The sequence below is a fragment of the Pipistrellus kuhlii genome, unplaced genomic scaffold (genome assembly GCF_014108245.1).
Source record: "Pipistrellus kuhlii isolate mPipKuh1 unplaced genomic scaffold, mPipKuh1.p scaffold_m20_p_14, whole genome shotgun sequence".
Lineage (NCBI taxonomy): Eukaryota > Metazoa > Chordata > Mammalia > Chiroptera > Vespertilionidae > Pipistrellus > Pipistrellus kuhlii.
Window position 1 is genome coordinate 25,897,768 of NW_023425449.1, and position 27,751 is coordinate 25,925,518.

At 39.2% G+C, this 27,751-nt stretch overlaps 1 protein-coding gene and 1 long non-coding RNA gene across 5 annotated transcripts; both read left to right on the forward strand.

The window, feature by feature from the left end:
* The first annotated feature begins 268 nt into the window (after window positions 1-268).
* On the forward strand, window positions 269-26,954 carry UBXN2B (UBX domain protein 2B). Of its 4 annotated transcripts, none has more exons than XM_036436975.2 (9): window positions 269-418; window positions 3,316-3,419; window positions 4,920-5,070; window positions 6,899-6,982; window positions 7,774-7,883; window positions 10,182-10,319; window positions 12,785-12,946; window positions 15,396-15,520; window positions 26,811-26,954. In XM_036436975.2, the coding sequence occupies exons 1-9, from the start codon at window positions 320-322 to the stop codon at window positions 26,846-26,848; spliced, it is 1,011 nt and encodes a 336-aa protein (XP_036292868.1). In that variant the 5' UTR covers window positions 269-319; the 3' UTR covers window positions 26,849-26,954. The 4 variants fall into 4 exon arrangements, with proteins under 4 accessions (XP_036292868.1, XP_036292866.1, XP_036292865.1 ...); XM_036436973.2 differs by lacking the exon at window positions 26,811-26,954 and adding an exon at window positions 22,195-22,343; XM_036436972.2 differs by lacking the exon at window positions 26,811-26,954 and adding an exon at window positions 22,192-22,341.
* Window positions 18,214-21,288, forward strand: LOC123652306. The gene is made up of 2 exons (XR_006741573.1): window positions 18,214-19,804; window positions 20,865-21,288. It is a non-coding gene; the product is annotated as an uncharacterized LOC123652306 (long non-coding RNA).
* Window positions 26,955-27,751: the final 797 nt, after the last annotated feature.

The following is a 27,751-nucleotide window of genomic DNA, read 5'->3' on the forward strand; positions in this document are numbered from 1 at the left end:
CTGTTCTGTTCTCATTGTTTCCTTAGAAGAACTTGCAGGTCTATGCTGCCCCCTGTGGCGGCTTGCAGAATCTTCAGGATCGCCTCCGGGGACAGGAAGCTCTCCATACGCGGAGGCTTCTTTGCAGGGAAACTGAGCCCATTTCCTAAGGGAACCCGGAGGCTGGGGCAGGTAGGGAAGCGCCGGAACCGAGGGGCGCGCACCGGCGCAGGAGGAAGCGGGGGCGACGGCTTCCCGCGTTGCCAGGCAACCGGCCCGGAAGTAGCAGGAGGCACGTCTTCCGCGGGCGCTGGCGCTGGCACCTGCGAGCGGGTGAAAGATGGCGGAGGGCGGCGACGCGGCGTCGGAGGAGCCGGACAGACCCTCTGGGCCGGACAGACCCTCTGGGCCGAGGCCGCCGAGCGCGCGGGACTTGCAGGTGCGGCCAGCGGCCGCGGCGGGGCCGGCGCCGGGCGGGGCGCGGGCGGGGGCGTGCGGGAGGCGGACGCGGGGACAGAGCGGGGACGCGGGCGACGCCGGTCTCCCCGGCGCGGCGCCCCGGGGTGCTCGTGGGGACCAGTGGCCGTTCCCCTCCTCCCCCCCTGCACTGCGAGGAGCCCCTGAGCCGTTCAGAGCGGCGTCTTGCGGGGTCGGGGAGTGGCTCTGCGGTTGGTGTCCCGGAGTCTGGCCGAGGCGGAGGGGGAATCGGCGCGCACTTAGAAAGTGGTAACAGGTGTGCTGACTTCCTCTGGGTTCTAGATGCTGTTCCTCTCTTGAGTATAGAAACGGTTCTTTTTTTCTTTTCTTTTCTTTTCTTTTCTTTCTTTTTTTTTTTTTTAAATCGGTAGCTTTTCCCTATTATTTTTTATTTTTTTAATATATTTTATTGCCTTTTTTTTTTTTTTTACAGAGACGAAGGGAGAGGGATACAGAGAAACATGATGAGAGAGAATCATGGATCGGTTGCCTCCTGCACCACTACCACCCACCTCCCTCCCCGGGCATGTGCCCGCAACCAATGTACATGCCCTTGACCGGAATCGAACCTAGGACCTTTCAGTCCGCAGGCCGACGCTCTATCCACTGAGCCAAACCGGTTTCAGCAGCTTCTCCCTTTTAAAGGGGTGCACTGAAGTATTTCATCCTAGGGGTGCACAGCCTCGTGGTAAAGGCCACATTGCATTATTAAACATTATTAAACATTGCACTCAGGAACCGGGGAATTGAAACGGGACGATGTTTTAAGTAGCTACTCATTAGGCCTGCACCGGCCTTTGCTTTTATCAGATGCTTAACACGACTTTGCTCGTTTTAGGCCTTTTTTTTTTTTCCCCCCCCCCTTCGGTCTCTTTAGGAGATCATTGATAAAACTCAACAAGTGGCCGTCTCTAGCAAGCTGTTTAATGAAGCATACATGGCACTGAATCAATCCACAGCCTTGGGACCATCACTTTGTGGTCCCACCTCCATTCCCTACTTCTCTGAACAAATGTTGACCCCCTGCCGCGGGACACACTGCTAAGCTCTGGGGACGCTGAGGTACCGACATAGGACGTCACACCCTCAGTTGGAGCTGGACACCGTTGGAAGGCATACAATTTTAAAAAGACATTTTTGCTTTTTTTTTTTTTTTTTTTTTTTTTTTACAGAAATAAGATAGGAATATATTTTGGGTAGCATTTAAGATGGGGTACGATTGAGTGCCAAGATAAGCAGTGCTTAACATGGGGACTTGGAGGATGGTAAGATCAGGTTAGGAGATGAGCCCAGCGTCCAGTCGCTCCATTGCCCATAAGTCAGTTCAGCGGGAGCAAAGAGCATGGAGGAATAGCAAAGCCCTCGTCTGCCTTCCTTTCTGCTGTGGACCGCCCTCACCAAGAGACAGCATGGGATGCTGGGGGAACATGGAGATTCTCATCAGAGCAACTTCAGTTAGCGTCTTGGTCCTGCCACTTGCCGTGTTTCCCCGAAAATAAGATACCCTCCGAAATTAAGACCTTACAGGTTTCCTTCTGAGTGAAATATAAGGCATCCTCCCAAAAATAAGGCCCCCCCCCCCCAGGCTAAACATGAGAGATTTGGTCCACTAATTCTAAAAGAAATGGAGTCACAAGAAATTCAGGAATTGGATTGTTATGATGATGTTCCAGAAGGTGATGACATGATTGTCATTGACTAAATGAGTAAATTCTTGATACTGTAGGATTCACAGTTTATCTGGTTTGTGTTGACAACTACCGTACTACTGTACCGTATACAGGTAAAAAATTTTTTTTATTTTCATTTAACAATAAATGTGTACCGTATTCTTCTTCATGGAAAAATAAGACATCCCCTGAAAATAAGACCTAGCGCATCTTTGGGAGCAAAAATTAATATAAGACACTGTCTTATTTTCGGAGAAACAGGGTAGTAGTTGTGTGACCTTAGAGCCTTTATTTATAAAGTAGGGGTGATGTTATTGACTATTGATCACCTAATTCTTGGCAAATTTACCAATAATCCAGTGGGCTAAGGGCAGCTCCTGTGTTGGGTGTCTGCCTACTGGTGGTCAGTGCACATCATAGCAACTGGTCATTTAGGTCATTCTGTCATAGTGGTCACTTAGACTTATATATATATATTCAGCCACAAGGAGCATTAAGGAAAGTTTTTCAAGTTGTTGCCCAAAAATATGTGGGAACAAAATAATTTAATTCTGAAATATTTAGTTAACTTTTTAAAATTCCAATTTCATGAACCATGTTTTGTTTATTTCATTTTGCAGATAGCCAGCCATATATCTATAATGCATTATTTGGTAGTATTGTTTTCTAAAAGTTATACAAACCATGTATGTAATTCATTGTTTTTCATTTTCCAGTGGCTTAATTTCCTAAACTTTATGAAACTTATATGTCTAGTAGACTTTTAAAAAGAATGCTTTTGAAATTGCTCTATGTGTTTGGATTTTAAAAACTTGAACAGCTAAAGGAAATAATTTTTAACATCTGATGGGAGCAGGTTGTGAAACATCTTTAAAAGATTGTAGAATTTAGGGTCAGCTTTGAAAATGATCTGTTACCAAATACTGTTTTTGAAACTGTTTAATAGTTATTTGAAAATAATTAAATAATTATTGTATCTTTAGTTTATTCTAATATCTGTGATATGTTGGTTAGTTTTATAAAAGAAGAGTATGCATTGGTTTTATTTTGAAAGAGTCATCTTCTGAAGCAGTGGCCTTCACTAGAGCTCTTTACTATGCACTTACAAATTAATGTTCTCATAATTTCTAGTTGTGTATGAGAGTTTATTTCTAGTATTATACTGTATAACAAATCTGTTGTTTTATAGTTGGCCTTGGCAGAATTGTACAAAGGTGAAGTGAAATGCAAATCTTCCACAACTGATAGACCTAAAGCTTCCATCTTTAAAAGCCCACGAACACCACCTCAAAGGTAAGTATTTCTCTTGTTTTTTAAAAATTGTATCTCCTTTTAGTTCACTATTCCCAAATTATTTTAAATGGCCTTGAAATCTTTTAAAAATAAACATTATCTAGGTTTTCCAGTGAGGTCTTTCTCACCAATACCCCTTCCTTTCTTTATCATTTTCTCCCCCTTTCTCTTCATCTTCCTTTCTCGTTGCTACCTCTCTGTTGTACAGCTCCTAATACTAACGCTTGTCTTATGAGCCAGCTAAATATGGTGCCTGATGGGTACTGGAAATATTGAGGGATCACTTTGTAAAGTATGTCATTATCTAACCACTATGCTATACACCTGAAACTAATACAAAATAATATTGAATATCAATTGTAATTTAAAAGAAAAAAGAGCCACCTATGGTAGCATGTGGACGCTCAGTATAAGCTTGGCAGGAGAGCTTCCAGTGGCTCCTGCTGGGGGTAACCTGGGCCTCAGTGTATTGCCCGGAGCTCTGGCAGGATGGAGGCAACCCCGCCTCCACTTCCACCCCTGCCCTCAGCAGTTGTGAGCCAGCCTTATGTTAGCTTATGTTAGTGGGTTCTGCTTGCTAGTCCCCACTGGTTCTCCAGGTGGACTTTTCCTTTACTCACAGTGAATTGAGAGCTGGTCTGCCCTTCCTTCTCTGTTCAGTTTTGCACATACTAATTTTGGAGAAAGTGTTGAAGGTGACCTTCATTCTTTGTCTCTAGTGCTGATATAATTTGCCCGCTTACAGTTCAGTGCAGATTTGGAACTGATTTGGATGGAATGGGTAGTTAAAAACATGAGCTCTGATTATCACCTTATACTTGAAGTCTCCATGTTGATATTTCATTGGCTATGTTTTCTGTTATTCTTGATTGAAAAGAATCTTAAAAGATAAATAGGAAACTAATGTAGAGGCAATTTTTATGTTCTGGAAGACCATTATAAAGTTGGAGTGAGTAGAAATCATTTTCTATATGGTTAATACACTAAAAAACTTGTTTGTGGTTTAAATTATTTACCTTTAACGCAGGGTTATAATTTTTCAGTCCAGAGAACTCTTAGGAGTAAACCCTCTATGTGTAATTCTGCAGTCTAGATTTAGGTGTTCACACTCTCTAGAGGTCTCTTCATTAACAAGGTCCTTAGTGATTGTAGATTCCTCAGGGAAAAGACTTAGCTTTTGGTTGCCACCACTTCTCCCCATCACACTCCAAAAGTGATTTGATAAGTGATTGGAAAGGGTGAGGGAGGAAGAACCAAGCCTGTTCTCATGCTGCGTGCTGAGCTTGCTACAGGAATCTCTACAAACTCCACAAGAAAATATATGAACTGTTCACTAGTTAATTCATTAATCTTATTTTTTAAATTAGATATTTTCACAGAAGGCATATAAATTATTCTTTTTACATTAAAGTTATTTTCTAAGTTTGTAGCTTTTTACTTTAAAGTAGTTTATGTCTGTATTCAAAGTTTTTATTCATGAACTGTATGTAATGTTTAAAGGTTCTATTCAAGTGAGCAAGAATACAGTGGATTGCATCTAGTTCGACCTTCAACTGGGAAAATAGTGAATGAACTTTTCAGAGAGGCAAAGGAACATGGGGCTGTCCCTCTACAAGAAGCCACAAGAGCTTCAGGTGATGACAAAACTAAGGTAAATGCTCAATTTCAAAACTAAGGATGCTACTTATATTTGATCTCCGATATAGGTTTTTAAAAAATTGATTTGAGAGAGAGAAAGGAAGAGAGGGAGTAGGAAGGAGAGAGAGAGAGATTTTTTGTTCCACTAATTTATGCATTCATTGGTTGATCTTGTGTATGTCCTGACGGTGGATTGAACCCGCAACCTTAGCATCTCAGTAAGACACTCCAACCAAATGAGCTACCCTCTCTTTATTTTTCCTCTGTAGTAAAAGGTCTCTTCTTAACTTTGGCCCAATTTCAAACTGGATTATTTTGTTACAAAGAAAATTGTTTGAGAGTTCTTTATTTTAACAGATATGGATTCTTTGTAAGATACATTTTTTGTGTATATATTTCCTCCTAGACTGTAGCTTGTCTTTTTATTCTCATACCAGGGTTTTTTATAAATCACAAGTTTTAAATTTTTATGAAATCCAATTTATCTTTTGTTTACAGATTATACTTTTAGTATCTTGTCTAAGAACTCTCCACCTATCCTTAGGTCCCAAAGATTTTCTCTGTGTTATCTAGAAATATTTTATAGTTTTCCATTTAAACCTCTGACCCATTGTGAGTTGATTTTGCATAAAGATTAAGTCAAGGTTCTTAATTTGACTTGTGCAGAAGACAAATTGCTCCAACATTGTTGAAAGGCTCGTTTTTTTTCATTGTATTATTAGAAGCCCAATGCACAAAGATTCATGTTAAAATGGACCTTCCTTTCTCTGGCTGCCTGCACCGCCTTTCCGCTTCGGCCTGGTGTGGCCTCTTTCCACTCTGGTCCCGGAGCAGCCTCTTTTCGCTCTGGCCCCACCTTCCCATGATGCCCAGAGCCCCTGAGTGGCTGAGTTGGTGGGGAACAACGCCTTCATCGTAGTCATGGTGAAAACACAGGTGTCCTGCCCCACCCCCAGGCGCTCAGTGCCTGAATATGCAAATTAGCCCACCATCTTTGTTGGGTAGATTTGCATACTCACTCCTGATTGGCTGGTGGGTATTGTGAAGGCATGGTCAATTTGCATCTTTCTCTTTTATTAGTGTAGATTTTTGTACCTTCTTCAGTCTCTGCAAAACTTTCTAGATGTAGTATAGGTATACTAAAGCATATTTTTGTGTATAATTGCCATATGTTCTCATAATTAACATTTTCCAACCTGATTTCTGATTTCTCTTGTCAAATCATTTGGGGAGGTTTTCTAAACTACCACATGGTCATCCGGCCAGCGCAAGAATCATAGTTTCTTACTTGAATACACATCTCTATATTGTAACATAAGACTTTAATGTTAATATGCTGTTTTCCTGGAAAATAAAAACCCATTTAACGATTATAGTTAATTTAGTTTTAAAATATATATCACACAGTAGAGATTCATGCTCTCAGAGGGGTCCCTCAGTCCGTCCTGCACCCTCTCATAGTCAGGGACCCTTCAGGGAAATGTTCACTTGCTGGCTTAGACCTGATCCCCCCACTAAGCCAACAGTCAGACATCCTTCTTGCAGTCCGGGACTCCTCACTACTATCGCCCACCTGTAGAGGAGGCAGGAGAGACTGCTGTGCTCGCCAGCCATTAGCCTGGCTTCTGGCTGAGCACCGCTCCCCCTGTGGGAGTGCACTGACCACCAGGGGTCAGCTCCTGTGTTGAGCATCTGCCCTCTGATGGTAAGTGCATGTTATAGCGACCGGTCATTCTGCTGTTCAATCACTTTGCATATTAGGCCTTTATTATATAGGATTATTGCAACATACTGCTTAATAAACCTTAGAGAATTTTTAACTCACTTGCTTTGTATTTTAGTTCTTTACAGGTGGAGGATACAGATTGGGTAATTCCTCTTGTAAACAGTCTGAATATATCTATGGAGAAAATCAGCTGCAAGATGTAGGTACAGTAATCAAAGTGAAATTTATAGATATTTGCCGCTAGTTACTACGGTTTATTTTAAAATTAAAGTTAGTAATATAAATATTTCTTTTTTTGTTTTCTTAAATTGTAAAACAGATTAAAAGGCCTAATTTGTAAGTTTTCAGATTCAAATTTAATATTTTATATCCCTAATGTGCCTTGCACTTAATGATACATAACTATTTGTTGAAAGAATTGCATGCGTAAGTGTAAAATAAGCTTATATATAAATGGTGTATTATAAATGGTGTATTGTTATAATATAGAATGAGCTTGGTAGTTGTAAACATAGCAATACCTAAGTTGTTATTTATGTTACCTTTTGAAATTTCAAAGTTATTTTAACGTGTAGGTTAGCCGTGGCGGGACCCTGGAAATTCTGTGTTGCCCCTTGGAATGAATATTTAAATTCTGTATTAGAAGAAAGGGACACAGAAGGAGGGGTGGGTGCAGAGTGTAGCTGGATGCTCTCATTACTTTTGTTTTCTCAATGAACTAGAAATAGTTGTGCTTTGAAGCCAAGGTCCAGGTGTGGGACCTTTGGTCTATCAGCGATGGTCCGTTCGTTAAGCTAAATACAAATCTGCATAGCAGACACACATGGTTTCACTTATGTCTTTATTTTAACTGAAGGGGAATACAAATAACTCTATATTTTAAATTAAGTAAATTGTTTAATATCACATTTAAAACTTAAGATTGTTTGATGCAAATAGATTTTTTTTTTTTTAATTTTCTTTATCTTTTTTTTTTCCTGTGCTCAAAAGGTTCAGATTTTGCTTAAGTTATGGAGCAATGGTTTCAGTTTAGATGATGGAGAATTGAGACCATACAATGATCCAGTGAATGCTCAATTTCTGGAGTCTGTTAAAAGAGGGTAAGCTGTATTATTGTGTTCTCTTTTTTTATTCAGGGTGAGACTTTTCTTTTTCTTTTCTTTTTTTCTTTTTTAAAGCAGAATGCCATTTAGTAAGACTCTATTGGTACGTAAGAGTTGTATTATGTAAGTGACTACTGAGTGAAGGCTATTTCTAAGTATACAAAGGACATATTATTGTCTGTAAGTTACTCTTTTCACCTGTGGGGAGTGGGAAGGCAGTAAGACAATGGTCCCTTTAAAAATCTGATGAAACTATGGTCCCAACTCTAAGAAGAATTATCTCAGTATAATAAATCAATTAATTGATTAGCATGTAGTTGCCCATCCACTAAGCCACTGTCCTGCTTACTGTTGACAGGGTGACTCATTGCATGTATGCCTGAAATTCAGCAGCTTATATTAGAAATCTTTTAAAGTGGCATTACTGCTGGCAGAAGATTTCAAAAGGTTAGTTTGAAGTTATAATTTATGAAAGTAAACCAATATACAGTACTCTGACCCGTCTAAAGAACATCATAACTCACTAGCCCTTCTCACTGAAGAATATGATATTTTATTGAGATATTGGTAATGAACTGGGAGATTTAAGTAGCAGTAAAGGAATTGGAGTAGGGCTTTTCCAACCCTTGAAGACAGGGCTTTTCCAAGTGATGAAATATATCCAAGTGGAGTAGAGATGGAAGTCATTGGAGTTGAGATACTGAAAGAAAACTCTGGAGAAAGTGTATTTTAGAACATTAATTAGCATGAATTTTGAATTTGAATTCAAAGATACTGTCAGGATATCAAAAAAAGGCAAGAAATGCTATAAGCTGTAGGCAGTATGCTGAAGTCATTGAGAAAGGTGGGAGGCAGTGTATGATGAGTGGTAAATACAAGATATGATAGTTTAAGTCAATGCTATGAACCAGAAACCCTGCAGAGTCACGGGGAAGAGATGGGAGTGATAAATAGGAAAAGGGTTCATCTGCTAAGTGAAGATCAGCAGTACAATTGAAATCAATGCTTATTTCAAGATGGTAGAAGAAAAGAACTTACGTATTAATGATGAATGTACTATAATATAGATCAAAACTAATTTGTTAAGTGAAAATAATCTATAAACTTTATAGGCTACTATTCACACAGTATGACATACTATTTTTTTTTTTTTAAATTGAACCACACCATATTCTCAAACAAATTATAATCAAAGTTTTAGAAATGACTCCTTGAAAACAGTGATTGATATCAAACAGTGATTGTCAGCTATTTAATTGTTCCCTTTTTATAACATATTTTGTAATACCATCTTCAGTATCTCCAAAGAAAAATTCATAAGTCTATGTATATTATTTTCAAGAAATTAAATTTTATATTTAAAATATTGAGGGACAAAAAGTAATTTACCATTAAATTACACACATTTCAGTTTCTCAATGCCTAAGTATGACCACAACAGAAGATATAACAAAGCCAGATAATTTGCACTTATGTGCAGTCTAGCCATTCTCAAATAAATGTGACAGGCATAAAACAGAATAGGGAAGTATAGCAAGTTGGCAACTTCATTACTATAAGTGGCAGTGCATCAGGGATATTTGAAGTTCTAAACAAAAAGAAGTTGGCAGTCTTCCCTCAGTTTATATGGAAGATGGAAATTGCAAAGCATATTAAAGCAGTACACACAAAAAACAGGTTTTGTGGTTTTGCTTATGTGTAAAACAGAGCCTAAGCCTTAGGTTTTAGGCTCAGACATTTTAAACAGTGTCATTCATTGTCATATGACTTTCTGGCAGGGCATTCAGTGGTTCTCTGGAGCCCGAGACAGGTCTTTATTATGCAAGATGACTCCCCCATGTCAGAGCATCATTCATTCCCTGTCCTGATTGGGCAGCAGCACTCAGCAGCCATGCAACAATCAAAACATCCCTATCATTTTGAAAACTTCTAGGAGTCTGGAAAGCAATATCTGCATTAACTGTTATGTCATCATAGGAATTTCCTAGTATTAATTTAGGTAAAAATTGCTGCCTTAAAATTTTTCAGAAGCACTCCAAGATCACTATGACAACAAAAAATCCCTATGTTGAGAATCTCTAAGGAATGATGTGATGCAACTTTAAGAAATAAATACCTATAGATAAGGCAATATCAATCATCACAGAAACTTTTATATTACAAATTTATACAAAAACTGTGGTTTTTCCAGTATATCTCAACTTGACTATATAATCTCAACAGTATAGATTCTTCTTTTTTTTTTTTTTTTTCTTTCCAAAAAGTTAACTAAAACCTTTTCCCCTTTTTTTAAAGAGAAATTCCCCTGGAGCTTCAGCGACTGGTTCATGGTGCCCAAGTGAACTTGGATATGGAGGATCATCAGGATCAAGAATACGTAAAACCCAGATTGAGGTTCAAGGCTTTTAGTGGAGATGGACAAAAACTCGGAAGGTAGAATCCTAAAATGAGAAAAATACTTGTGTTTGTTCAACATGAATTTCCTTTGGAAATAAAATATATCAAAATAACCTAGAAAGTAAAAACTAAAACTTTGCTGATGGTGACAATATTAATAGCTAATACTTACCAGTTACCACATTCTTGGCCCTGTAAGCACTTTACATATATTAACTCATTTAATCTTCACAACCCCCTTTCCCTATGGGTCCTGTTATTCCTTCTTTTGCAGATGTAGTATTTTGCCCAAATTGATTGAGGTGGGAAGTGATTAGCATGTAAGATTCAAACCAGGAATGCTGGCTCCAAAGTCTGCTTTTACCATTATACCATCTTGCCTCTTTCTAATTATATAGTGTCAAAGAGGGATATTGGAAGGGGTTGTTGATTGATAAAAACAATAGATTTCTTATATTATAGATTTAAGCATGCTTAAGTGCCACCAAGCTCTTGCAGCAAAGCAGTGTGCTTAACTTGGTTGTTCTCAATACATTTTAAGCAGCCAAAGTCTTTCTTCAAGTTATGGAAGTCCAATATCTAAACACATAAAACTGGAGTTCCTCTGGTTGTAGGAGAAGAAGGAATTACCTCAGACATTTCCCAAGAACCCCTTGGGTTCTGCTGAGCATAATTTTGGAACCAATGTGCATGATATAGTGTATGAGTGGACTCCTTTAAACAGCCTGGCTTAAAAGACTTCATAAATCTTGTAAAATAAGTTGGCAAAAGTTACCCTGTATTTGTCTACATATCACTACAGGTGACCTGTGGGATTGAGGCATTAGTCATGTGTCCCACGTACCCTCTTGTGCATGTTTTATCCCTTTTTATATAATTCCTTCCCTTCCAAGTTCTTTTCATTTGCCTTGTGCAAACTGTTTCTCTATTCCCCGCTCCTCAGAATAGGAAAGAATTCAGTATCGGTTCTTTATCGTTGTCTTTCATATCTCAAGTCTCCATCTCTATATCCTTTTCTGCTTTTGTTATTGGAGAAAAACATTCCTTATCTTCACCCTTCACTAGTGGGAGTGGGGTTCTTGAGGGACTGCTGAAATAAGCATTTCCGAAACTTTCACAGGAGGACGAGATATAGTAGAAAGCTTTATTTCTATGGAATTACACCCATGGGTTTCCAAAGTCCCATTTCCCTTAGACCAGTCACAGAAGAAGTGTAGCTGGGGTTTCAGTAAAGCTAAAGTGAGAGCCAGGGTCCAGAGTTTTTGTTCCATGTTGGAGTTGGGTCCAGTTCGGTATCAGGCTAGTTGAAGTCCATTAGTCCATTGTGTGTAGAGATCCACATGGTCGTGGGCCACATGAGAAAATGCAAGGAAGCCAAGTGTGATCCATGAGCCAAGTGTGCCAAGAACATAAGAGAATGAGCTTCTTTGTTTAGCGGATTATACATCCCAAATTTTCATGCACTTGCAAATTTTCACACTCATTCTGGCCAACCATCTCTCACTAGGTGTGATTGCCCGGCAAGTTCCTTCCCTTTGTCAGCCCAGCTTTACTGGGCATGCGTCTATCTTCCCTATATCCAGTCTGCTCTCCCCAGTGTTTCGCAGGGAACATGCCTGTAATGTCTGGCCTTCCCTTTGCTTCTGTCCTATTATTAATAACTAGCTGATTATAAAGGCATTACTTTTAGAGACTGATTTCTGAGACATGTAGGAAAAACAAGTACACGTGTTAACCTGCCTTTTTTAAAGACCCACACATGTACTTCAGTACCCAACAACTAGATTTTGTTTGATAAAGTGTTCTAGGACTTAATGGTACAGGAACACTTTTGTATTATTGCACTTCAGTTTATTGAGCTTCATAGATTTTGCATTATTTTTATGAAATGAAGGCAAGACCCTTCGCCAGCGAAAAGATTACAACTTGCCTTATTGTGATGCTCATTTCATTGTGATACCAGCTTTATTGTGGTGGTCTGGAACCAAACCTGAATCTCTGAGGTATGCCTGTATAAGATACCTTCATACCCCAGTATTCCTCCATTTTACAAATGACAGAACCGGGATTCAAAGAGATTAATTTACTTAAGTTTACACAATGAACATAGCTGAGTCTGAAACCAAGTCTGTCTGTGCTCTTAGTCATTTTTTTATGTTAACTCAAAGTTGCTCCGATTTCTGACTAAAGGCCTGTATGTGCTAAACAGTTTCATGAAATTTCAAAGGGATAAAGAAGGAAGGATCACACAAATAGGCTTTTCAAAGAGATTGGATAAACTAAATCAAAAGCATAGGGTCCAAAATAACTGTAATATAATGATAGAGCTTGGAAGAAGTATGGGAGACCAAAGGGAGCCATGTTCTTGCTAGTCCAGAAGCCAGAGGAGGGGCTGGCTGGAGAGGCAGGATAGGTCTCAGTGGTTATGCCACTGTCTTCAGTTCATTATATGTCTTTTGTGTTTGCATTTGTTTTCTAACTTTTTCATTCTTATTTCATAGCCTTACACCTGAAATTGTCAGTACACCTTCCTCCCCAGAAGAGGAGGAGAAGTCCATAGTTAATGCAGTTGTTCTGATTGATGATTCAGTGCCAACAACAAAGATTCAAATTAGGCTGGCAGATGGGAGTCGTTTGATACAAAGATTCAATAGTACTCACAGGTAAGCTTCTGGTTTACTATTACACATACAGTTACTGGTCTGTTTAAATTGTATGTGACTGAAGCAATAAAAAATATGAAATTCTTTAGATTTGCAGTAAGTTTTTGACAAAGGAAAAGATATGTAAAAGAGTAATAATTATGTGTAAGAAGTGAAATACTTAGTAATTAAACATCCTTTGTAAACTCCAAATACTAATGCAAATCCAGGTATTACTCATAAAAACAAAATCATTAAAAGCTGAACTTTTGCACTGTTGCTAAAACCACATAAAGTGGAATCACTTTATTTAATATTAAGACCTTATTTGGACTTTACTCATATAAAAATTTATGGTAATACTGATTTGATTAACTTTGTAATATAAACTTATGCTGTAAAGTTTAATTGTCAAATACTTCAAATAAACAGTTTTAAATGCTATTTCACCATTCACTTGAAAATTAACACTTGTGCTAATATAATTATTTTTGTTTATTGTATGCCTTTGTAGGGATACATTTATGATCTAAGTTTGAGTATTGTGTATATGTGAGAGAAATTCTTTTTTTTTACTTTAAATCATCTTTTTATTTTTCAATTACAGTTGACATATAATATCATATTAGTTTCAGATGTACACTGAATGGCCAGATTATTATGATCTCTGAATAATAATCTGGCCACTGAGCGTGTGTGTGTGTGTGTGTGTGTGTGTGTGATATATATATATATATATTAGAGGCCTGGTGCATGAATTTGTGCATGGTTTGGCCAGCCTGGAAGAGAGGGGACAGGGACAGTTGACCAGCCTGCCTGCTGGTCCAACTTCTGGTAGAGAGGACAATTTGCATATTAACCTTTTATTATATAGAGTAGGGGTGTTGAACTCAATCAGAGAAGGGGCCAAAATCTAAAATCCAGCCTAAATCGCGGGCCGAATGGTTTACTGAACAGTCATAAACTGTCATTGTGATGGAAACGCAGCGGAGTGCAGTGATGACAGCGCGGTGCGGGCCACATTGCAAGGCCTGGCGGGACGGATTTGGCCCGCGGGCCTTGTGTTTGACACATGTGATAAAGAGTATACACTAAGTGGCCAGATTATTATGCTTTCAGAGATTAGACATTATATCACGTACTAAGTGATCATCCTGATAAATTTCATACCCATTTCTCACCATATGTAGTTATTAGAATCTTATTGACTATATTCCCTATGCTGTACTTTACATCCCCATGACTATTCTGTAACTACCAATTTGTACTTCTTAATCCCTTCACCTTTTTCACTCATTCCCCCTCCCATCTGGCAACGGTCAAAATGTTCATTGTATCTATGAGTCTGTTTCTGTTCTGCTAGTTCATTTATTTTTTAGGTTTAATTATTGTTGGGTATGTATTATTACCATTTTATCATTCATTTTTACCTGAGATGGGCAGTCCAGTTGCATCCCTTATGTGTACACCCTCTTCTTGTAGTTGAGCTTTGATTGCTGTTGGCAGTTCGGTGGGAAGGACTTAACCCCAGCCGATAGACCGCGAGGACTGGCTGGGACCACCATGGAGTATCAGCTGTGCAGGGGCCCACCCACAGAGTAGGACTTACTTCAGTGCAGCTCTGTTGCCTGCTGAGTCCGCCATTTGAGTTTGTCACTTGTGAAAGTGGTTGGGTGGTACTTCTATGTGATTTAAAGCTGTCCATCAGGTGTGTTCGCTGTGGTGGTTCTGTAGTTGTAATTTTGATGTAGTTGTAGGAGAATGTGAGTATGGCATTTACTGATGCTACCATCTTGACCAAAAGCCCTATGTGAAAGTAATATTTAAAAACTATTCTTGCCGAAACCGGTTTGGCTCAGTGGTAGAGCATCGGTTTGCGGACTGAAAGGTCCCGGGTTCGATTCCGGTCAAGGGCATGTACATTGGTTGCGGGCACATCCCCGGTAGGGGGTGTGCAAGAGGCAACTGGTCGATGTTTCTCTCTCATCGACGTTTCTAGCTCTCTATCTCTCTCCCTTCCTCTCTGTAAAAAATGAATAAAAAATATTTTTAAAAAAACAAAAAACTATTCTTATGACTGACACTTTTCATAGTTTCAGACTCACTTTGACAGAGGCCAATTTGAGGTTCCTTTCTTTTTCTGGGTCTAGTGCTGCTAAAATATTTTATACCATAAAAAAAAGTAGGGCCTGCACTTTTCATTATAACAACATGGTTGGCATTTATTTTATGCATAACTCATCTGAAGATTGTCTCTTTTTTACAGTAAAAGTAGATACCAGGTACACTCCAATGTTAATCCTCATATTTTGTCTTAAAGCTAAAATAAATCCATCCATTGAAATAGTGTAAAGAAAATTACAACACATTTAAATAAGGATTAGAATTGTGTGATTTTTTTATTATCTAATTTTAGCTAAAAACTCCCATAAGACTTCTGTATCACAAATTATTTTATCTTATTTCTCAGGATCCTGGATGTTCGGGACTTCATTGTACAGTCCCGTCCTGAATTTGCAACTCTTGACTTTATTCTTGTAACTTCATTTCCAAGCAAAGAGCTAACAGATGAAAGCCTAACACTACAAGAAGCAGGTATTATTAACACTGTGATTCTCCAGCAACTGAAATAATGCTACTTCTATTCATATAGTAATGCAAAGGAGAGATGATGTGCCATATTAATAAGGAAAACTTACTTATACAAATATCAAATTGTTTTTATAATTTATACAGATTCATTTTGGTTTTATTCTTATTTTATCATCCACCCTTAGTATAGATGAATTGGACTAGGAGTAGATCTTGAGATAAATATCTTTGAATTATTATTTGTAGGGCTGGCTTATGTTGATAGCATTTAAATACACACAAACCAATTTGTTACATGCCCAGAGTTGATGTAACAATATTTGTTGACAGAGAAAATTAACACAATTCCATTTTGATTAATTTGGTAAAATTTGCAGTGAAGTTTCTTGATGATGCATTGATCAAAAGCCATTAAGGAATTTCCTGATCAAATGTTTTGAAAATTTACCTGTAATATATACTAAAGAGTAACTATTCTGATTTTGAAATATTTTGATCATACAATGATTGTTTCTCCTATTAAGATATTATACATCCTTTTTACTTACTGACTTAGCTATATTACTATATCAAAAGTACAGTTCAGTCTTATATTTTATGGAACTGTGAATATTATAAACTTGAAACAAACATAAAGGTCAGTTATTCTTGAGATGTGGTAAACAGTACTTTAAAAAAGAGGAATTACAGTCCCTCCTAGCGCTTGTTTTGATTACATTCATTTATTCAGCCAACACATTTTTCTAGGGGGCCCACTATAGAAACTAAACTGTGCTAAGTGTCAAATCCAGAATGTTTTCTACTTAAGAACAAAACCAGCATAGATATACAGGAATATCAATTCTGTCAGGCCCAATGAATCTGAAAAAAGACCAGCGGAAAGGTTTGCATTCCTGCTGAAGCCAGGTGTTTCCTGAGTGAGGCAGGCACATCAGGAATGATAGAAAAGCTTGCCTTTCTTCCCAGACACCATTTTATCTTAGGTTAGTTTTCTATTGCTGCTATAACAAGTTACTACAAACTTAGTAACTCATAACAGCAAAGATTTATTATTCCCTAATTCTGTAGGTTAAACTAGTCTCCGTGGGCTAAAGTCAGGTGCTGACAGGACTGCATTCTTTCAGGAGACTCTGAGAGAAGCGTTTTCTGGCCCTTTCAACTTCTGGAGGCCACTTGCATTGGTGGGCCTGTGGCCCTCTGTTCCCATCTTCAAAGCCAGCAGCATTGTATCTTTCCTACCGTTCTGTCATCATATTTCTGTGACAACAGCCAGGAAAGGTTTTCTGCTTTTAAGGACTCGTGTGATTACATTGGGTCCACAAGATCATCCAGGTCTGTAGTAACCTTAACCACATCTTTAAAGTCCCTTTGACCATGTAGAGTAGCATCTCAGATTCCTTCTGGAGGCTCCCGGAGTGAATCTGTTCTTTGCCTTTTCCAACCGGTAGAAGCTGTTGGCATTCCCTCAGTTACGGCTCTATCCCTCCAGTCTCTGCTTCTGTTCTTACCTCTTTTAGTCCCAACTTTAATTCTGCTTTTCTCTTATTAGATCCTTGTGATTATATTTTGTTTTCCTACATAATCTCTCAAAATGCTTACTATAATTACATCTGCAAAATGCAGAGATTTGAGCATTAGAACCTGAGCATTTTGTTGGGGCCATTTTCTCTACCACAGTTTACTCCTGCCTCAAAATTTCACATCCATCCCAAATAAAGTTACCCCATCCAGTGGTGCTCAAAAGTTTCAAACCATTACAGCATCAACTTCAAATGCACTGTCTTATCTGAATTTCACCCTCTCAAAAATTCTAAGTCTTATTTTTAATCATCTAAGATAGGTATGAGTAAGGATTTGGGTGCCATTCCTGAAAGATACTTTTTCTCCACATCTGTGAACCTAGAACCAGTTAACTTCTCCCAAATATGAAGGGAAGACAGGCATAGAATAACAGTTATAGGCATTCCTGTTCAAAGAATTGGAAAATGGAATAAAAAAAAGGAGCTTCCAGTGCCAGGCAATTTAGAAAATGAGCCAGGCACACTCCGTTCAGCGTCAAAGCCTAAGCATAGTCTTCTGTGGCTGGCAGCACCATCCTTTCGGCTTGTGGATATCCGAGAGGACATCCTTTCAGGGTCTTAACTTCTTCATGAAGGCAGCACATGTGTGCAGCCCAGTAGTTTTGTCTCAACTTATTTTTTACCTGTGGAATTCTGGGAGGTCTGATCATCTCTCATTGCACACACTCTATATACCTTTCCATTTAAGATGGCTGTGTCTGCTGGTATAACATTCTCAAAAAAAACATGTGGATCTTCTGTTTATTTTATGGAGATTCACTGTAGACCAGAGGCTCCTCCACATATTTTTCCTAGATAATCCCAACTCTTTCTGACTTTTTCTGAGATGGCTGGAGGATCTATAAGTCATACCCCTAATCTCTTCAAATAATCTTTTGTGTGACTACTCAGGCCTTTCTTATTTTTCTTGAGTATTAGCAAAAGTTGTAAAGCTAACCCCTTATCTATTTCCCTAGAGCAGGCTTTCCTGAATATCTTCATTAATATGTGTGTGTGTGTGTGTGTGTGTGTGTGTGTGTGTGTATTGCTTTTAGAGGGAAAGGGATAGAGAGATAGAAACATCAATGAGAAAGAAGCATAAATTGGCTGCCTTCTACATGTTCCCTACTAGGGATCGAACCCACAACCCTGGCATGTACCCTGACTGGGAATCAAACCAGTGTCCTCTTGATGCATGGGTCAACACTCAATCAATAAGCCACATCAGCCAGGCCTAAATCTCTTCATTTTAATGTCTTTTTCTATCTGAGTAGGCTGAGAATTTCAAAGTCATCAAGTCCTATTTTCTTTATATTTATTTAACAATTCTCTCAATTTATCTGTCTCCTCCCACATCTATATATATATAAAAGCCTAAGCAATGGTTACAACCAGAATGACCAGTCGCTATGATGCACTCTGACCACCAGGGGGCAGATGCTTAACACAGGAGCTGCCCCCTGGTGATCAGTGCCCTCCCACAGCCAACCTCCTGTGGTCTCTCCCCCTGGCCGGTCAACCTACTGCTGCCCTCTCCCTGGCTGGCCAACCTCCCATGGTCCCTCATCCCTGCCAGCCACTGCCCCCCTCACCCCTCTTGTGCCCTGATCGGGGGGGTTGGCTGGCCAACCTCTCGGGTTTCCTTCCCCCAGCCAGCTGGCCCCCCATAGCTGCACCCTCCACCGTTTGCTTAGAAATCTCTTTAGCTAAATATAGTAAGTCTAGCACTTAAAAATTCTGCTTTTCACCTTACCACAGGACACACTTCAGCTAAGATTTTGTAGTATATAACTCTAATCTCTTTTTCTTTAGTTTCTAACAGTATGATCCTCATTTTCTTCCGAGCCTTCACTGGCAGCACCTTTAATGTCCTTATTTCTCACGACGATTTAGATATTTTCCATGACAGCTTACCATTCTCTACCATGCTCCTTACCTCCTTTGAACCCTCACTAGAATTCATACATATATTCAATAACAGTGTTCAAGGAAATCTTGACTTTTCCTGTCATTCTCCTAAATTTTCTCTCATCCTCTAGTCACTGCCCGATTTCAGAGTCATTCTGTACTTTCAGGTGTTTGCTGTGGCAACACCCCACTTTCAGGGATATAGAAATGTGTTCTGTGCCAACTCACTGCCAGTTGACTTGATATGCCAATAGGAGATTTGAAATTAACCTTTCTCAGGGGGTTCTGGGAATTTATTTACTTTTAATATGTTTTTATTGATTGTTAGAGAGAGAAAAAGGGAGAGAAAGATAGAAACATTAAGGAGAGAGAAATGTCATTGATCAGCTGCCTCCTGCACACCCCCACAGGGGATCTCCCACAACCCGGCATGTGCCCTGACCAGGAAGTGAATGTGAACTCCTGGCTCATAGGTCAACACTCAACCACTGGGCCACACTGGCCGAGTGGGGGCTCTGGTTATTTTAAGGCAGTGAATTTACTTATATGAGGGGTTCTAATACCGGAGTGCTATCAGAAATTCCACAGATAAAATGTTGATCCCACCACCACAAAGAAAATTTTTTCTGGATGTCATAACATAGAGTAAGAAGATTATTCCTGTATCTCCAAGTTGTTTTCAATGAGGAAAGAAACAACTTGGAGAATATATAAATAATAGTTCAAAGAGCTCTTGTAGTTCAAAAAGATGTCCAGGGATACCACTCTGTCAGGAACAAAATCATCTTTTTAAGGAAAAAATCTATTGAAACAAATGAGCGTACTATCTAATAAAAGAGTGATATGCAAATTAACCATCACTCTGCTGCACCCACAAGCCGCTCCCACCAGCCAATCAGGAGTGAGTATGCAAATTAAACCAACCAAGATGGCTACAGCCACAGAGTGAGTAGGAGGCTTGGGTTTCCTCGACAATGGAGAAAGCTAAGCTTTTTGCACACCCTGGCAGGCCCAGGCCTCCACTCAAGGCTATAAAGTTTAATGATAGAAGTTTTAAAAATCCCAATAAAAAATGGCAGCAGCCACAGAGCTGGAGAGAGCAGGAAGCTTGAGTTGCCCCCGGTGATGGAGGAAGTCAAGCTTTCTGCACACCCTGGCAGGCTCAGGTGTGCACTCAAGGCTACAAAGTTTCAATTATAGAAGATAAATAAATCCCAGATATCAGGACCTCCGCTTGGGTTGCCGGGGGACGTGGCCAGCCTGCAAACCACCACACGCCCCTTGCCCAGGCCACCCCACACCCCAAGAGAATCCCCACCCTGATCTGGGACACCCTTCAGGGCAAACCAGCCAGCCCCCACCTGTGCATCAGGCCTCTATCCTATCTAATAAAAGAGTAATATGCAAATTGACCATCACTCCAACACAAATGGCTGCCCCCATGTGGACACAAGAAGGCTGCCACAAGACAGCCAGCAGGGGAGGGCAGTTGGGAGAGAGCAGGCCTGCAAGGGAGGGCAGTTGTGGTGATCAAGCTTGCAGGGGAGGTCAGTTAGGGATGACCAGGCTGGCAGAGGAGAGAAGTTGGGGGGGACCAGGCCTGCAGGGGAGAACATTTAGGGGTGATCAGGCCTTCAGGGGAGTCCAGTTAGAGGCAAACAGGCTGGCAGGGGAGCAGTTAGGTGTCAATCAGGCTGGCAGGGGAGTGGTTAGGGGATGATCAGGCTGGCAGGCAGAAGTGGTTAGGGGCAATCAGGCAGGCAAGCAGTTGGGAACCAGCAGTCCTGGATTGTGAGAGTGATGTCCCAGATTGGAGAGGGAGGGTGCAGGCTGGGTTGAGGGACATACGCCTGCACAAATTTCATGCACTGGGCCTCTAGTTTTAAATAAAGACATTTTCCTGTTTTGGATTACCAAAACCAGGGGGAAATTAACCAATTTCTTTTTATCAGTTATGTAGAGTGCCTAGCACATATAAAATAGCTGCCAGTTTTGTATATAATAGTCTTCCAAAATATAGAGATTTGCATTAGGGGAGAGAATTAAACATCCAGAAGGGATGAACAAGACTTTTACATGAACTATATAGTATTTTGCTTCATTTAGAGTCATTTTCCTGATTTTTTATTTATTACAGTCATTGTAACTTTTAAAATCTATAATCATCTCAAAGGAGAATATGTCACAATGAGCAGTTAGACAACCATGTATGAAGTCAGTTGTTTTGCATGATGTGTGTAATCAAAAAGTTTTTAAGTGTCTGCTTACCAATAAAGAATGTTCTCACTGAAACTCACTGAAAAATTTTTCAAATTTTCCTTGAATTGTAGCTTTGAGTGGCTTAATAGAGTTTTAAGCATGAGTAACATTTTCTGTGATACAACATTTTAATGGGCAGAGAAGAACCTGAATTTTGGAGCAATGTTATCTCAATTTTCCATTACTCTTTCTATTTTTACTCCATAAAAATAAAGGTGTAAATTTTCATCAACTTTTGCCACAGTGGATATCTGAAAACCTGTCACATCATATATTGTTGATAAAGAGCATCATGTTTTCCTTTGAGTTTTTGTCTCTGGTCAGTGATGCAAAAAATTCAGTGGAGTAAAATTGAAGATCTGATTGGTTTCATTGAGCAATTCATGAGTGAGGCAGCATCCAGGGCTATAGAAAGGGGCAGGTTTTTAAAGGCCAGGCAAGCACAAAAAAAATTATTTCTGGTCTAGGTAACATATCTGTGGTGGAGAGAAAGGGTCTGTGGCAGATTACATCATCATCCTGTGAACAAAATGAGGGGCCAAGCTCAGGGGCCACTTGGCAGGCTACAAGCTGACAAAGTAACCACACTGGGTGGTCTGATCACATATTCCTAATGGGGTAGATCACACAGTCCAGGCCTATCACTTTCTCAGCAAAAGTCAGTCTTTACCTTAAGTGAGCCATGTCCATTGTTCTTATGAATCTAAGATAACATACCTTTGAAATGTCAGAGTAATTTTGTTTTATAGACTCCACAGAGCACAGCACAGAACCCCTCATTGTTGTCTTGTTCCCCGCATACCATCTCTGTGTGCTATAAATGCTAAGTACTTACTACTTTGTACCCACCAATGTATTATAGAAGAAGTATGTGTTTCTCCGTTTTGCCTTTTATCCTGTCCTAGAGATTTCCCCGCTTTGCTTTCTCCTGCCTCCTTAATGTACCAGCAGTGGACTTCATGTTTCTTCCCTGTGTTTTTTTCTTTGAATTTAAGTGCATGCATGAGACTGCAGAACTACCATTCTCTGGAGCATTTTCTCAGTCTGTTGAGATCTTGCTTTCAGGCATATTGTAAAATTTGGCTCAAATAAACTCTTACAAAATTCTCTGTTGGTTTGGATGTTCTTTCCTCTATATTCCTCTTACAGGTGGGTAAGGCTTATGTGGCAGATTACCTTATTGGTGATGGCCAAAAGATCTCACTTCACACTGACCAGTTCTGACGACACTCCTGGGGAAGGGGAAGCCTGGATAGCTTAGGTGTTAAGTCGTAGCTTGCGTAGCACGTGACTCCATGTGGGGCTGGTTTCTTTTTAACAGTGGTCAGGGCTTGTCTCTTCTAATGTCAACAGGTTTTATCATTCTTATCCTGGGATCAGGAATAGTAAAAAGTATAATTTTGAGTTTTCTGTCAGAATCTGTTGTTTAAAGAGGAACAAAAGTACAAATATTCAGAACATCAGTAGGTAAACGTGAAAGTATGAACATGGTTGAGTACAAGGGCATGGAATCTTCAATTGGGCCTGGACTTCTGAGCATAGCACATGATAGGATAAAGTAATATCTTTCTGAAAAGAAATGCTCTTCCTTTCTACAAATCATTCTCAGGCTTAACATTCCCATAACATTTTTATTAATGTGGTAAAACTATGCAAATAAATGTTTTATACCGGGTCTAGTAATAATTAATGTCGTTTTTAAACATTCGTTTAAAATCTTGCTTGGCGTTGACTTGTATTGACATAACCTTCAAACACGTGGTATCTACAGAACGTGTGAAGTGCAATTAACAAGTTTTGCTTGAAAAAGTTTGTGTTTGGTTTGGTTTTTGTTGCAAAACTAGGGCTAAGAAGATGGCGGATGAAGAGCATATTCGGCACTGCATGCTTTACGAGTTCCAATTAGGAAGAAAAGCAAGTGAGGCTGCAAAAAACATCTGTAGTGCTCTTGGTCAAGATGCAGTTAGCGCCAGAAAATGCCAGCGTTGGTTTGAGAAATTTCGCAAGGGAAATTTTTCGTTAGATGACAAGAGTGGTCGAGGCCGTGTGTCCAATTTTGATCAAGAAGCTCTTCAAGCTCTTTTGGTGCAGAATCCTCAAATTACCCAACAAGAGCTTGCGACAACTTTAAATTGTTCACAAAAAACAATTTCCAATCAATTGGGTGCACTTGGCAAAGTCCAAAAGTTTGGAAAATGGGTTCCTCATGAGTTGACCGACAACAACCGTAATCAAAGAGTCACAATTTGCAGTTCGCTCCTCTCTCGTCAAAACCGTTTGCCGTTTTTAGAGCAAATTGTTACCGGAGATGAACAATGGGTGCTGTATGTTAATTTGAAAAGGCGGCCTCAATGGTTGGGCAAAAATGAGGCTCCGCAGCCCACGCCAAAACCTGACTTGCATGCGAAAAAAGTGATGTTGTGTGTTTGGTGGAATTTTAAAGGAATTCTTCATTATGAACTTTTACCATCTAACCAAACCATTACAAGTGCAGTGTATAGTGCCCAATTGGAAAGGTTAGCCCAAGCTTTAAGAGAAAAAGAACCCGCGCTGATTAATCGGAAGGGCATAATTCTTCACCACGATAACGCACGACCGCATACTGCAAGAATCACTGCTGAAAAACTGCGCCAGTTGGAATGGGAAGTTCTCCCTCAACCTGCATATTCTCCTGATATTGCCCCTTCCGATTACCATTTGTTTCGTTCTTTGCAAAACTTTCTTCTTGGAAAAAAATTTAATAATGAAGAATGCCTCAAAAATGCATTGACCGAATTTTTTGCATCAAAATCACAAGAATTTTACAACAGAGGGATTAAAATGCTTCCTGAGCGTTGGGCACAAGTAGTAGAAAACAACGGCAACTATATTTTTGATTAAATTTTGTTGTATTGTTTAAATAAATTAGATTTTTTAAAAGTATTAGAAAACGACATTAATTATTACTAGACCTAATATGTGCATCATATAAAATGATGATAACACCCAAAGTAGGTGGTCTTTTTCCCATTGAGACCTATTTTACATATTTATAATGTAAGTAGATGTTTCTGTTTAAAATATTGTCTGCATAGGTGTTCTAGGGCAACGCAAACTAATCTGACTTTATATTCTTTAATATTAAGCATTATATGATTTATTTACAATAAGGAGCACATATCTTAGAGATAACTACTTGAGTTTCACATTTATTGAGGGCTTGCAAAGAGCAGAATCCTTTATTGGCCGCAACATGCTGCTTATAGTCAGTGTCACTGTTTGTCATTCTGATCTCAGTGTAAATGTGACTTCTTCAGAGACCCTTCCCTGATGCCCCACCTGAAATCATCCCCTCGTCTCTCTCAGTCACATACACTGTTTGCTATAGAGCATTAGCAGAACCTGGTAATTTCTGGTTAATTTGTCTTTTATCCCCATTTCTAACATTAAGATAATCTTTCCTGTTCCTCCTGTCATATGCCAAAGCAATTTAGGAACACAGTAATGTCCTTTATTTAAGGGGAAAATAATCCGTGAGTTGGAGGGTATGGTGCCTCACAAGCAGTGGAGCACTGTTCACAAAGAATTTGGGGCAAGAAGTGAGTTTTCTAGAGCATTAGATGAAGCAACTCGGGCACAGGGCAGGATTGGCTAAGAGGGCAAGGATTTCCTTGTAAAGGTAGGAGGTCCTATTTCTAGGGCCAGGTGAGCTAGCTAAAGCTGACTTGGAGGATTGTGGTTGGTGTAATAGATTAGTTTTCCTTGAGAGCTGTTTCCCATAAAAGCAGCTGACTTGGGGTTAGATTTGTGATGTGGGGCAGCCTTCATTTTGCGAGTCCCAATATATGAATTAATCTGATCACCAAGATTCTCAGAGTGCGAGTTTGTGAGAGCTTTGGTGTCTTATCCCTGCTGTATCCTTAGAACCTAGTGCAGTATCTTCAATGTAGGAGTCACTGAGTAAATGGTTAAAAGTAATAAGTCAGTAAGTTAAGAATGGGACCCTCTGAATATTGGAATATATACAATTGTGTATTTTTTGTTTTTGTTAATCCTGTGAAATGTGAGGGTTATTTTTTCCTTTTATTTTATTTTATTTTTTTAGAGGGAGGGAGGGAGGGAAGGCGGGAGAAACATCTTGGTGAGAGAGACACATGGATTGGTTGCCTCCCGCACACACCCCAACTGGAGATCAAACTTGCGGTGTGCTGGTCAGTGCTCTAACCACTGTACGCATCAGCCTTGGCTATACTTGTGTTTTAAAAGTGGGAGATTCCGAATAGTGCCAACAAAGTTAATAATGGCAGTAGAAAACATTTGTAGATTTTGATTGAGTTGTAAAGGAAGGAGCAGAGAGAAATGTAGAAGTGGCAACTTTGGCTCATTTCCAGGCATGGTAGCACTATACCTGAAAGTGAGTGGCCCTGGCCGTTCCAATGGTGGAATGTGGGTGAGGTGGGCTAAGAAATGCCCTCCTGAGATGCTAACAGTGTGTGAAATGCCTCATTGCCTGGATCTCTAAGAAGGAAGGTGCTGTGAGCCTAGAAGTGTAGGGGTAAGAAAGAACACTGCTCTATGAAGTCATGATGGAGACTCAGTCTGGTAAATTCTACAGTATTTGATTCCTCAGAAAAGTATGCTGGTCTTTTGTCATGTAATCTGATTGTTTATAATTACAATTTTTTATAATACCTCATCATTTATTTACTTTAATTCTGATAACCCCAAAAGTGAAAGTTGATTTAGTGAAATTTAATCACAATAAATTGGGAGTATGCTAAAATATATGTAAACACTTTTGTGAACTAAAAAGCTACAGAAAGATGATAATGGAGGTTTAATCACCTACCACTTGTGCCTTTGAAATCACACTAGTTTGAGGAGATGTTGACTTTGGCTGCACTCTCAATTTGGCTGAACTTATAAAGAAAATTCTCACTTGTCATTAGATATTGTTCCTGTTCTCTAAATTAACGACATTACTCAATCTTCCACGCAAGCAAGGAAAGCAGAAATGACCTGGAGTTACCGATTTCCAAATAACCTTTAAGCAGACAAGAATATCTGCAAACATCTATGAGTTTCAGTGTTCTTATTTTTCAGAAACGTAATGATGTTATACAGTTCTCATTTTGATATTCCTTAATAGCAACCTTTTATGTATGTTAAAATACTCTACTAGTACTTCTTTAATTTGCATAGATTTTTTAAATGTATTTTTATTGATTTCAGAGAGGAAGGAAAAGGGAGAGAGAGAAAGAAACATCCACAATGAGAATCATGGATAGGCTGCCTCCTGCAAGTCCCCACTGGGGATCAAGCTCACAACCCAGCATGTGCCCTTGACTAGAATCAAACCTGGAACCTTTCATTTCACAGGCCGACGCTCTTATCCACTGAGCCAAACCAGCTGGGGTTAGATTTCATTTTTAAAACATAAGCACAAACCTTAATTACATTTGACATTAAAAATGGCACCAGAGCTTACAATTATAAATGATCAGGAGTTCTCTATGTGCAGTCCTCCAAATAAGAAGTTACTTGAATGCAGAATTATATCCTGAGACACCGTAATCCTTTTGTTTTAGATATAATGAAAATATCAATAGCAAAGAAGCTAGATTAAATTGCATGACTCACCATGCCTCAGTGAGTACTTGGCATGCATTCATTTGATCTCACCTCAGATGCACAGGACCACTCATGATTCACAAACTGTATGTATTATTTTTTCTAAATTTTTTAAAATAAGATTTTTTAAATGTAATCTCTTAGTCTAAATTTTTTAAAATAAGATTTTTAAAATGTAATCTTTTAGTGAAAATAAAATTATAAAAGGTGTTTGCATTTCTAGGTTTTTAAATTTTATCACTTAAGTTTTTTATTTCATTCTTGAAAATAAGTCCCCTAATTCCACTTTTATGGGTGATTCTCCAATCAAAGTTAAGATTTGGCTTAAATAGTTAAGTACATAAAAGTACATTTGGTTATTTTCTCATTATTCTTCCTGTTATAAATAATGGTACTTATTTTTACTCATAGACTATCTGCCAAGTTATCATCTTTGTACTATATGTATGCGGGGGTTGGAGGTAGTGGTGGGATAGGTTTGTTATCTAACCAACACAATCTCCACCCAATACATAAACTTTCACTTCCATTCTTCCTTTCTCTTCTTTCTTTTCTCCTTGTCCCCTATATATTTCTAAATATTACATCCCAAACTTTCCGATTTACTGGGAACTTTTCTGGAAACAATAAGTTCTCCCTCCTAAAATATGTAGGGAGAAGAGCCACATGTGAACAGGATTGGGTAGGGCAAGGCCTTGATGAGAAACCTGGGAGATAAACAGATAAATTTTATCCCTCTGATCTTCAGGAGGAAAAAAGGTAAATGGCTTGGGACAATCACATTTTGAGTAGAGGGGAAGCCAGTGTCTCCTTCTCCTTGATGTGTTTCCATTTCCATCATCCTGCAATGCTTGGGTAACCAGCATCTCATTTCTTATTGCTCATTTGAATTGTACAC

Excerpts from the sequence above, each read along its gene's own strand:
- UBXN2B (XM_036436972.2), top strand. The coding sequence starts at position 320 with ATGGCGGAGGGCGGCGACGCGGCGTCGGAGGAGCCGGACAGACCCTCT. Across the intron at positions 419-3,315 it reads CGAGCGCGCGGGACTTGCAG|TTGGCCTTGGCAGAATTGTA; the intron begins GTGCGGCCAGCG and ends GTTGTTTTATAG. Across the intron at positions 15,521-22,191 it reads CCTAACACTACAAGAAGCAG|CAGTGGACTTCATGTTTCTT; the intron begins GTATTATTAACA and ends TTAATGTACCAG.